The 12754-nt window shown below is 43.4% G+C and overlaps 1 protein-coding gene across 1 annotated transcript in view; it reads right to left on the reverse strand.

The window, feature by feature from the left end:
- Nucleotides 1–423: 423 nt before the first annotated feature.
- The window catches only part of ERCC6 (ERCC excision repair 6, chromatin remodeling factor), a 46978-nt gene continuing 34647 nt past the window's right edge, over nucleotides 424–12754 (reverse strand). Inside the window, exons 14-21 of the mRNA XM_033148456.1 lie at nucleotides 12089–12199; nucleotides 10955–11074; nucleotides 9808–9902; nucleotides 7610–7755; nucleotides 6836–7525; nucleotides 4653–4821; nucleotides 3399–3477; nucleotides 424–2177 (exon numbers count right to left, since the gene is read on the reverse strand). Of these exons, the coding sequence (XP_033004347.1) occupies nucleotides 1743–2177; nucleotides 3399–3477; nucleotides 4653–4821; nucleotides 6836–7525; nucleotides 7610–7755; nucleotides 9808–9902; nucleotides 10955–11074; nucleotides 12089–12199 (1845 nt within the window). The 3' untranslated portion in view covers nucleotides 424–1742. The remainder of the gene's footprint in view (nucleotides 2178–3398; nucleotides 3478–4652; nucleotides 4822–6835; nucleotides 7526–7609; nucleotides 7756–9807; nucleotides 9903–10954; nucleotides 11075–12088; nucleotides 12200–12754) is intronic.

The following is a 12754-nucleotide window of genomic DNA, read 5'->3' on the forward strand; positions in this document are numbered from 1 at the left end:
ACTTAAACCATTCAATCTAGTTCTCTCCTTGGTTGCAGTTGAGAACAAATCTTTGCCCTCTTCTGTGCGACAGCCTTCAGGTATTTGAAGAGTGCTCTCGTCTTCCACCTATGAAGTCATCTGTGAAGTTTAGGTAATACAGTTGATGACTGTGTAACATTACTGTTGCTGTTGATTTTATCCATGCATATGGACAACTGTTCTTAAAATGGAAATACTGAAGGGCAGTGTAAGATTTTTTTTTTAAAAAAATTACATTGCTATGGAGGAAAAGTGGGGTGGGAGCAGCAGATAGGCTCATTGAGTCTTTAACTGCACCTTGCATAAAGCTTCGAGAGACATTATCAGATGTATATTTGACCAAAATGGTTAGATAACCATCAAATTCAAGGTGATCTTTTAGCTGAATGACAAACAGGACTGTGACCTATAAAGTAGATTTATTTGTTGTAGGTGCAACTTATTTTATCAAAAGTTGTAAGTAAAGAGCTACATGATTGTAGAAGTGCTTATTGTTACCTACTGCTTCAGTGTTAGTGGAGTATATGGTAGATCTTGATATTTTTGGCACACAAAATATTTTTGGTATTTTGTTTTTCTGCATACAAAACCCAATATTGACATATTTCAATGAACCGAGTACCGCTAAGCACAAAAATCTCAACAACATGAATTGTCAATGTTCTTGTCTCTAGATCTTCCGTGGTTTATTTCTCTTATTGCCAGAATTCTGCAACTGAGAGAGTAATAATACCAGACTGACCACATACATTGCCACCAAAACCAGGAATCATGTCCATTCTTTACTCAAAGGAATTGATAAAGATCGTCAGTTACTAAGGTTGCCTTATAGCAGGGCAAACAATAAATCACTAAACCTTTTTTTTAAAAAAAAAAACATTTTCTGGCGTACTGTGCTTCAGGTTGCACTTTAGATAATAATCACCTGCCCATAAATCTTGGAGTAACAAATGCCCAAGTTCCCAATAGAACCATACCCCTCCCCAAAAGAAAAAGGTGGTGTTGGATGAGGCACCCTGTACAAGCTTGTCTCAATCATATTCATTTAGTAACCAAAGAGAGAATCATGATTTCTCTCTAGCCAAGCCTATGGTTTCCATTCAATGCAGCAAGATAGGCAGTCGAACGAGTAACACCAAGAAACCCCTTACCGAGTGTGTGAGAACTTCTGATATAGAGGGAGACCTGCCCCTCCGTCATTGCTAACACCCAAATAGGATGTTGAGTCCCAGATCCAGACGAGTTAAAATCCGGCAGTAGAAAAAGTTACCCTATACAGATCACTTCCTAAGAATATACAGTGCATATATATCTCAGGATCAAATGCAATTATTCTTAATATTGTTAATCACTGTGATTACGTGCGCCCGGTACCCACCTAAGATGTCATCACATGGTGCAATACACATTCGGACCAAGAGCTTGTGCTTTCTGATTTTTATGGCGTAGGTTATCAGAAAGCGGAATGGAAATCCAGTTATAAATCAAGTATTTTGAGTCCCAGTCGTGTTCTTTTGCAAAAAAAACAACAACAACAACACTTGGCTGCTAGTGCTGCATTTCGAGGTAGACGGCACTTCGTGTGTGAAACAGTATATAAAGGTATTTAAGCAGAGCACCAGGCACCAACAACCAGGTCACTACATATGATGAGCGCAGCATACTTTAAAAGCTGACTTAAAAAAGCATCGGATGGAGAGCACGCATCTGGCAATAATATGTCAGGTAAACTCTGGTTTTAAGTTCCAGAGTCCTTCCCCGCTTGGCCTCCTATAAAAAGTGCAGAGGTTTCTCAGGAGCTCTCGGAAGACCGAGGACTGTTCCACAGTCAGTTTTGATTCGAACTCCTGCAGTATTTCCTGAGTGCTGGCTTGACCAGGCACCCGGGCCTGGAAAGCCAAGAAGTTTCGGACGTCCATCAGTAATTCGTGATGTTCTGCAGCTACAGAGGGCGCAGCTGCTCCCTGCTGGAGATTCTCCTCCGTTTGACTGTCAGTTCTCTGGGGTACAATCAGATGGTTTCTTTCCCTCATTTTAGCTAGCAGAGATGATGAGTCCATGGTATTTGAAGAAGACTCTCCTGCTTCCACCCTTCCATCAAAGTGAGCGGTAGAAATATTTTTGCTTTTATTCTCTTCTCTCCTTTTGTCAAGATCCTGCAAACAGAAATGGGAAAATACTGAAGGAAGCTCTCATGTACACAGAACCTCGCCCCCTTGTGAAAAACAGCAGTTTATAGCTAGAAGAACAAAAATATTCTGTAGCTGGAGAACTGCCAAGGAAGTGTGAGCCCAGAAGTTTACAGGTCAATCTTTCCTTGGTCATGAAATCTCTTTGGCTTTTATAGCTTAGTGATCAAGTAGTGGAAGGGTGAATGTCACACCAGCCCTGTTTTACATTATCAATTCAAGTCATATTGGACCTATTGAAAATCTAGGGGAAAAAATATATTTAGGAAAGCATTTTCAAAATGGTAAATGAGGGGAAGATACAGGTAGGTAGCCGTGTTGGTCTGCCATAGTCAAAACAAAATAAAAAATAAAAAAATCCTTCCAGTAGCACCTTAGAGACCAACTAAGTTTTTCTTGGTATGAGCTTTTGTGTGCATGCACACTTCGTCAGATACAGGTGAAGATAATTTGCCAATGCAATGGGAACCTGTTGAAATTATAGACACACAAGATGCTTTTGTGAGAAGGTTTTGGGTAGCTTTTCATTTGTACAAGTTTGCACACTTATGGTGCCTTCTGTGAAGGAAAGGGACCCTTCTGTCTACACAATGGCTAATCTGGATACAGGCAATTGTGATTTGAAAACACACCATTCTAGTTTCCTTATTATTTCCATATATACACAGAAATTGTGTGTGTGCACACGCGCATGTACACATCATTATATTGCTGTATTATGAATGTAATTTATAATAATTATTTGTAGCATATTTTATCATCTCTCTAGAAGATCAAATTACATATTCTGTGCTTCGCTGGAAAGCTATGGTTTTTTAAACTGAACAGTAACAGATGTGTTTTGTTAGCGCAAGTGTTAGCACTGAACGCTGACAAATATATCAAACGGCATCACATTAAAGTGGCAATCACTTTGCAAAGGGTGATATTTGTCTACATTTTGATAGCTTCAATGGATTATATAATACAGGCATGGCTTCTTTTGCACTCAGTTTGACATAAAACTGCATTTCTACTTGTCTCAATCTCAGCCCCAGCTGCACTACTGCAAGGAAGGAATAATGCTCCTGTTTTTAAGTTTAACTCAGCTAGATTGACCAGTCAGCAAGCAAATTATGATCTTTGCTGGGAGCTTTCAAGTTGTGGAATGATGTTGTAGGCTTGTCATATGAAGTGCTTATGTTTCACCTTGCATTTCTTTCCTGGAGATGGAGAGGAGGTAGACTCGGTCACCAAGGTTGGGTTCCTCTTCTGACCAAATCTGCTTCTGAAACATACCAAAGAATTGCACACAAATTCTTTCCAAATGTATACCAGTGATAAGATAGATAAATGCAAGGGAATGCAGAGACCTTTTCCCACCTGTGAGTAACTTTCTGGGGACCGCATGCTCATGGTGGGTGAAGCCAGAGGCAAAAGTGGATGCAGCTTGAAGATGTGGCTTTTACTTTGTACAGTAGGTTACATTCCAGCCATGTGAAGGCCAGAGGTTTCCACAAACCTATAGCCATCTTTCCACACACACCCTGACAAGCAAGAGGCATTATCCTAGTTCAAGGACACATTTCAGCCAGGCAAAGTGCTCAGTATACTTGAAGGAGTGCCTCCACCTCCATCGCTCAGCCTGGACACTGAGGTCCTCCTCCCGAGGGTCTTCTGTTGGTTCCCCTCACTGCAAGAAGTGAAGTTAGAGGGAACCAGGCAGAGGGCCTTCTAGGTAGTGGCGCCCTCCCTGTGCAACGCCCCACCTTCAGATGTCAAGGAGATAAAGAACTATACAACTTTTAGAAGACATCTGAAGGCAGCCCTGTTTCGGGAAGTTTTTAATGTTTGATTTAATGTTTTAATATATGCTGTAAGCTGCCCGGAGTGGCTGGAGAAACCCAGACAGATGGGTGGGGTATTATTATTATTATTATCATCATCATCATCAAATAGGCTGCAAAACAGCTCAGGACAGCTTCAGAGCACCTTGCAACTGTTCCGCTTATGCACAAGCACAGCTCCATGTTGCTCTGTGGGAGATTATGAGGTCTGAAGCAGAGAATCCATGCAGTAAAATGAGCTTAAAATTTGATTTTCCATTTACCTTTCTCCTCTTGGTAAAACTTTACGGAGGTAAAGTGTAATGGTACCAGAAGTATAGAGTCGTAACTCGGCTGTCGAACGGAATCTGTTCCGGAAGTCGGTTCGACTTCCGAAAACGTTTGACAACCAGGGTGCGGCTTCCAACTGACTACAGGAGCTTCCTGCACGCAATCGGAAGCTGCGTCGGACGTTCAGCTTCCAAAGAAAGTTCGCAAACACTCACTTCCGGGTTTGCGGCGTTTGGGAGCCAAAATGTTCAACTCCCAAGGCGTTCGGCTTCCAAGATACAACTGTACTTCAAATATATAAACTAGCAAAAGGCAATGAATCTGAAAGTGGCGCCATCAACCTTACTTTGTTCTTGCTGGAAAACCAGCAGAAGCAGCTCCCTGGTATCGCTGCCGAGAGATCTTCAGCACTCTGAGGGCATCCTGAGCAACACGATTGGCTTCTGCTTCCACCAGCACATAATCTGGACTGGAGGCTTCCATAATGGCATCATGCTTCATTACACTGTGTATTCCTGGGAGAAAGGAGGAACATGGCTTGCTTAAAAAAATAGAAGCACGTTTTACAAGATCAGTGGAGGGGCTTAGGCATAGGTGGTGCCAGGGGGGCAGGGAGCAAGGCCCTCAAACAAGGAGCTTGTGCCCCACGACTTGCCCCCTATTTCTGAACCTCTGTCATTAACATAATATGCTGCATTTCTCTCTAGCCCATTTAGAAATATGCTTTTCCCCTTCTGTGCGCTCCCATGAATTTCTTTCTGCTGCTAAGGTAGTGTAAGGTACTGTAGTTTTCAGTCATCCTTGAGACATTTTCCTATCTAAAAGAACAGGTCTAAGTGCTAAAGATTAGCACTCTACAATGCCATGATTAACAAAACAGGAGAGATGAGTACAACAACCAAACAACTTTGCTGAAGATTTCCCCTGTCACTTTTATGGGATGAAAAACTTTTGCTCGATGACCCTAGCCTAGCATGGAAGGTCCCTGAAAGTATTACCCCAAGTATTACCAATTGCTTTCTACCTAGACTACTATTGTCATGGGGTGATAAATATGTAAGAGAGGGTAGATAAAATAACATCCTAGTAATTACCATGCCAGCCTTGATCCAAAGCATCTAATTAACAGATAATTAATATCTGAGAGGTAGTGTAAGTGGTTAAGAGTGTCAGACTAGGACGTGGGAGATCAGGATTCAAATCTCCACTTGGACATGAAGCTCACTGAGTGCCTTTGGACCAGGCACTGCCTCTCAACCTCACCTACCTCGCAAGGTTGTTGTGGGGATTAAATGAGGGGAGAGTCATGTATGCTCCTTGGAGAAAAAGGTGGCATATAGATGCAATAAATAAAGCATACATAGGCTACAAATATGCATGAGCTTACATACAAGCTCAATTCAACCGTTTACTGGGACTGATTCATGATTTAATATCAGAAGCCCCAAGACCAGTATTGTAACCGGTAGTCAGGGATAAAAATGATCCATGCAGAATGACAAGTTTATAAGGAAGTGGCAGAATTTGGCTTATCCTTGTATCATGTTTATTTCATTTATAGAAGTATTTACATGCTGTCCACCAATGCAAAATATCAAGGTGGGATACAACAATCTTTGCAGGTACAATGAAAGGCAAGAGGCCGTAAAACAATAGAAAATAATCATAAAAATGGCTGGCTCGCCTTAAGAATATTTAAACAAAAATACTTGAGCTAGAAGAGCACTACAGATCAGTTTCATTTGTTAAGACATTAGTGTTACATTACGAAGAAAAGGGGGAAAGAGGTGATGGGGGAGTGGTGAGTGGGGTGGGGTGGGGTGGCAATGCTTCTATTCTACTTAGTGTATAGGTGGGGTTTTGTGTCAGTGTCACTTGTGTGGGTTCTCTTTACTATTCGCTTGTATTCCTTTGGTGGTGAGAGAGGTTGGGGTGCCCTAGGGTGTGGTTGTTGGTTGTCTTTGATTGGCAGTAGTGAAATTTGTTTTTGTGTGTGGGGTGTGTGTGTGTGTGTGTGTGTTTGGATCAGGTTAGCCAGATTGATTCATATGCTGTCGGAGGGTTCTTGTTGTCTTGTTGGGCTGTGTATGTGATAAAGGGGAACCATACTGGGGTGAAGGCATCGTCTTCTATTTCTCCCCATGTCAGTTTCAGTTTATTGGTTAGTTTTTCTAATAAAGGCTGTTTCCCATACTATTTGATACCATTGGCCCATGTTTACTCCTGACAGGTCTCTCCAGGCTACGATGTTTCTGGCTGCTGAGAGTAGGTGGGTTATGAGCTCTTTTATGATTTGAGTGGGCATTATTATCTTGGAAGATGTTTAGTAGGGTGACTTCCAATCTCAGGGGATTCTTAAAGTATCCTGGGCCCACGTTGTTCAGGGCTTTGTATATTAATATAAGCACCTCAAACCTCGCTGGTAACATACGGCAGTGCAGATGCTTTAGCAGAGGTGCCACACGCTGCCACCCACAATGGGCCTTCTGGGCCTGTGCCAGGCTAAATTCTGCACAAGGAGAGAGTTACCTGATTTTTTGAAAAGCTTCTCCAAAACATAATCCTCAACTTTCTTGGGATGCTTCTCTTCCTCGCTGTCCCCCTTTCGGTACTTTCTCTGCTTCACAAGGTGAGGAATCCGCTGACCCTCAAATCTGGCATCCCGAGACCGTTTCCGCTTCTGTGGCCTGTGTTTGTGATGTTTCGTTTTTGAGGTGTGCTTGCTGCAATTATTCTCCGGTTCCTCATTCCCATCCCGCGCCTGGCAATGACTATTTTTCTCATGTATGAGATCACGCCGACTTTCACCAAATACGCTCGTATCACCAACTGGAAAGGAATCCAAACATCCCGTGTTCTCGGGCGCTTCTTTCTTCTCCAGCTGCGCTCTGGATAGTGATCCCTCATCACCTGATCCTAAAGGTTTCTCTTCCACTCCACTTAATGGATCTGTAGGGGCAGCTGCAGTCACCTGAGCATCGCTTTTGGGAGGACTGCGAATCTGAGGAGACACTTCTGTGCTGTGCTTGACTGTTTCATCTGGTTCTGTTGCTGTAGTAGGTGAACTTACACGCTGTCTTTCCGAGAAGGAATCTGGCAGCCTGGTGCTTGTGGGTGATGTACGTCCTGCAAGGCGGTGCCGTCGCTCAGAAGCATCAGGTAAGTTCACAGCTTTACGCTTTAACTGCCATCTGGGTGTTGGAACATCAGAGCCAGTGCCTGAAACAAATTACACAGAAAACCATTGGCTGTTGCTATCCCATGTTTTGTTGTGCAGATGCTACAATTCCTCATCGGACATACCTGCAAATATAGCGCTGGTTTCGGTCCCTTGTGTCCCATCTGGGCTGCTCAACGTAAAGAGTTCATACAGGTCGTTTGATTTGAAGAAACGCCTCTGCTTCGGATCCTTCAACACTCTATTTGTTAGAAACTGTTTGAAGATTTGTCTGGAAAAAAAACACAGAATTTTTGTGTTAAGATATGCATAGCTTTCTGTTCAAAGCACTAAACTTAACAATGCGAATTTTACCCCAGGGAACAATTACACAGCGCAGCAAGACTCTTGCTTCACATGGATGCTCCGAGTTGCTTCGGTAACTTTTAAGCAATTCACAAACTGCTAACCGTATGAGTTTACTGCACTTAATCTCATGACACACGAGACACTGTTTATCCACAGCAGAAAATACAAACAAAAAGGAAATCCCCATAAAAGAAAAGGGGGAAAGAAAGCTAAATCCAGCAAGACGTTTGGCAGAGGGTCCAAACCAACAAGCTACAATAAAAGTTGTTTCAGTTCCTGAAGGCAAGAGAGATGGTAATATTAAAAGAAAAACTCAAGGGGAGTGAGAATATGGAACTGAGGGGAGCTATGCTCGTCATTAGCCTATCAATGATAACTTTTAACACTAAATTCACACTAGTCACCCACATAGTACCTGCTTCAGGGGCTTCCTGATACAGAGCCAACAATTTTCTGGTACATTTGCATCCCAGCATCTCATACTAAAAGAACCAAGCAAACCCAGCCTACAGAGGACAAGTGCGATGATCTTAAAAGCTTAGAGACTGGTTAGAATAAAAAACAACCTACACCCGTTCAAGATTTCAATCCTTTACCTAAATCCAGCACATCTGTAACACAGGAAAGGATAGCACATGGTTGTTTATGAAGGATTTCGGTGGTTGAAGTGATTTCTCAAGTACCGCCAGCTCCCTGTAATCTTGCAATGTGGGCAAGAGGTTATAGTTTGCTTGTGCCTACAATGAACTTTGGGCCTTGAACCTTAGTCTCCTGTGTCAAACCTACAAGCTGTGGCTGTGCACTGGCCTGGCTTAGATGTCACAGCCAATCCATGGTTAGGACACCAGGAATATGCTGCAGAATGTATTGCTTTTCTTTTCTTTACACCTCGTCAGTGAGGCCAAGAGAGGAGTCCTGTCGTCTGGGCAGCCCAGGACCTCCATACGGCTAACACAGCAGTTTGACTTCACCCCTGGAGGTGCACTCCATTGACAGAGAGGTGCCAACAACAGCAATAAGGCTCCTCCTCAGCTTCCAGGTTCATGATAACCCTATTACTGTGACATCTAAATCAGACAAACTATGGTTGTTACTGAGCATAATTCGCAGAAATTACGGTTTGAGATAGGTTCCTAATTCTGGCTTGGAAGCGATCTATGCGCCACACAAACGTACAGCAGATTCTCAATTACTGAACCATGGTTTTGCTCATGATGTCTAAACCGCTTATTTCAGGCACAAGCAGCTCCTGTCCTACTTGAAGTGGCTACCAAATGTCATTCTCTACTGTCAGAAAAAGCTTCCTAAGGCTTGCCGGACAGAAGAAGCTAGATCCAAGGATACAGATTCGTGTCAGTGTTTACAGAACCAGGGCATGCAAACTTTTGTTACACTATACTGCCAGCCTTTAAAGTGTTGATCCGTTCTGGGATAGGGTGGGGTGGTTTTGAAGGAAGGAATGAAAGAAAGGACACCTTTTCTCTTTCCCATGTCTCCAAAGACCTTCCTTTGTGTGCGATGTGCTTTGCATTCAGCCACCAAACTGAGCATTTTATAGCTATATAGTAGCTTCATTCACCAAGTTACACACAAGCAGCATGCACTTCCAAGTAGCCCCTGTCCTGCCACTGAGCTCCTTGCTTAGCAGGAATGGTGACGCAAGCCAGGACGTACCCCATCCCCCCAGCCCTCTCCCCATCCATGGCTAGAATTTCTCCTTGCACATGTTGTCGTGTTCCACATGTTGTCAGCATGGGCTGAAAAAGAACACGATGCAGCAAAACGGCTGAAGCTAAGCAGGTTTGAGCCTGGTTAGTGCCTGGATGGGAGGCTGCCTGAGAACCCTTTGTACACTGCTTTAAGTTTCACAGCAGGAAAAAAAACAACGGCAAAATACAAATGTAACAAATAAATGCTGTTCCTCAGAGCTGCACCTGGTGAAACACTAGCAAGTCAATGCAAGTGTGCCACTCACCTGTGGTAAATCTTTTCTTCGATAGTACCAGCAGTAAGAAGTCTGTACACGGTTACTTCTTTCATTTGGCCTATTCTCCAAGCACGTTCACGAGCCTAGAATACAATGAAGAGTTTTGCAAATGGCATTTTCAGACACAATATTCCGGGAGCCAGAATTAAAAACCTTGACTAATGTGCTTAAAAGCAGCCACATTGCCGCCTTTAGAAAAAGCAGACATGTGGCCCTAAATCCAGATCAATACTGCAGGGGAAGGTGCAATCATCCTTCTCGCTTTGCTGCCTTCCTACCCAAAACTGCTATTTACCTTCTCAAGAGCATATAACAGAGCCAATTTTGGGCACGGAAATAGTTCAGGGGGAGAGGATTAAATCCCGCTCCATCCAAGCAGTGAATAAAAACTGGACCAGGATTCCCACAGCTACATTTTCTAAAGGAAGAGATGTGAGTGGTTCTAAGCACATTTGGCCTAAACGCCTTCAACATGGATGTGCAGGCTGGAAAATCACAGCAGTTAAACATCCTGAGCCTTGCATGCTTCTGAATGGTTCTTCCCAATCCCTCTCTCTTCAATAAGATGCTAGACATTTTATCTGTCAGACAAAGTTAAGACATCCTGGCTCAAGGCAGATGTTGAACTGGCTTATTTATAAAGGTACATCCAGTGGCATAGGAAGGGCGGGGCGTAGGGGGCGCTCCGTCCCCGGTTCCAGGGGAGGGGGGTGATACTCCCCGGCCCCTCCCCCGCCACCCAGCACCCCGTCCGAGAGAGCGGCGGGTCAGGCAGCCCCACAACCTGCCACTTGCTCGCCGGCTCGCCGCAGGAGCAGCAGCGCTGGCAGGATTCAAGCAAGCGGTAGGTCGGGCAGCCCCAAGACCCACCGCTCGCTCGCCACTGCTCCTGCGGCGAGCAAGCGGCGGGTCGTGGGGCTGCCTGACCCACCGCTTGCTCGCCGGCTCACAGCAGCGCCAGCCGGATCAGATCCACTACGCATGCCTGGAAATTCCGGGCATGCGCAGTGCATCCGACGCGCCGTGACGCCCCGCCCCTAGGGGGGTGCCTCCGCCCTGCCGCCCTGGGCGGTGAAGAGGCTTGCTCCGCTGCTGGGTACATCTCAGATTTAATATTCTTTTCCATGAAACCTACCTGAGTGTCTGTGCTGGGATTCCAGTCAGGGTCATAAATAATCACTCTGTCTGCACCCGTCAAGTTAATACCAAGCCCACCGACTCGAGTGGTAAGTAGGAATACAAATAAGGATTCATCCTGTAAATACATACACCACAAGGCACATTTAGGAAAAGTATAAAAATGCTTTTGTATGGCTTTCCAGCCTATGGATGCAGTGAACGTGCTGCCCAAGGCTGTAAAATCCTAAACGTTTTTACTTGGGAACAAATTCCACTAAAATAAAGCTAAAACTAACTTACGCCTGTGATTCACATATAGCAAATGTAGTTATTTGTATGTGTGCTTGAAGGAGCAAGGCCAAACATCTGCAAAGTTCAAGTGCTAAGAGTTATTATAAGCTGATCAAATAATTGTTGTGACATCGGAACCATTAGAACTGAACAGAATAGGTTGAAGGAAAAACTTTATTCATTGTTCTGTCTGAACTGTGAAACTACCAGTAAATTTAAACCCTGCCAGGCTTGAAATTCCAAGGGTGGGGGTGGCAATTTCTGCAAAGTTTTAAAAACTATTTAGGAGCTTTGGAAGTGATAAATAATAATCGCAGTACAGTGGTACCGTGGTTCTCAAGCATAATCCGTTCTGGGAGTCCGTTCGACTCCCGAAACTGTTAGAAAAACAAGGCGCGGCTTCCGATTGGCTGCAGGAGCTTCCTGCACTCAATTGGAAGCCACGTCGGATGTTTGGCTACCGCAAAATGTTCGCAAACCGGGACACATACTTCTGGGTTTGCGGTGTTCGGAAGCCGATTTGTTCAACAACTGAGCTGTTTGAGAACCAAGGTACCACTGTAACTTTAATTTTAAATATTGGTGCATCTTCGAATTTCATCCTTTCCTGTTATGTAGCAGCAGCAGCAGCAACAACAACAACAACAGTTATTATCGGAACCTGGTAAATGTTTTGTTATTTTGAGTCATCCCTCATTCAAAATGTGTTGGGAATGTTGCACCTGTGTATAGTTCCAGAAGTTTCCTACAAGTCTTTTCCTCTGAGTCTTGCTCTTCTTGTTAACCCTTACCAAACTGAACGCTTAATTCTATGCTTTTCCAAGATCAGAGAACACCTGGCTGATCCAGAGTTTCTTACCTCATTAAATCTTGCAATAAGGGGTTGCCTTGATGCCACTGTTGTGGTGCCATCCATCTTGAGATAGGAATAGCTTCTCTGCTTTAGAAACGCTTCAAGAATGTGCAGCATCTGCAAAATTGAGGGGGAAAAGATTTATGCTGAGCATGAAAACAAAATCAAAACAGTCACTGTACAGCATAAAAACTAATGGCATGAGATCATGATGATGATGATGACTTATTAAATGTCTATACTGCCACTCATCTGAAGATCACAGGGTGGTTTACAATATAAAAACAGAAAAATACATTTAAACACTTCTCTCGTACAGAAATTGTTTCTGCCTACCCATGCCTAATAAATACAAACCAAGTTCTAAGTAGGACATTTTTCAGCCACAAATTAAAATCCAGGCCTAACCAAAGTTTGTATGTGCAACTGAAATTAGAGTAGGGAATGCTCTTACTAAAGTACCAAAACCTGATTTTATTTATTATCCAATGGACTTAAAAATGGAAGATTCACTTTTACTCCTAATTTTTTTTAAAATACCAGTTAATCCATTAACTATCTTATTTAGACATATTAAAGGCTAGGTGTTAGCAGATGTCAGGGAAATTGTTCAATATATATTGACAGTGGCATGAGCAGCTATCTGTTATAAAAAAATTATTGGCGGGGGGA

Source organism: Lacerta agilis, chromosome 5 (genome assembly GCF_009819535.1).
Source record: "Lacerta agilis isolate rLacAgi1 chromosome 5, rLacAgi1.pri, whole genome shotgun sequence".
NCBI lineage: Eukaryota > Metazoa > Chordata > Lepidosauria > Squamata > Lacertidae > Lacerta > Lacerta agilis.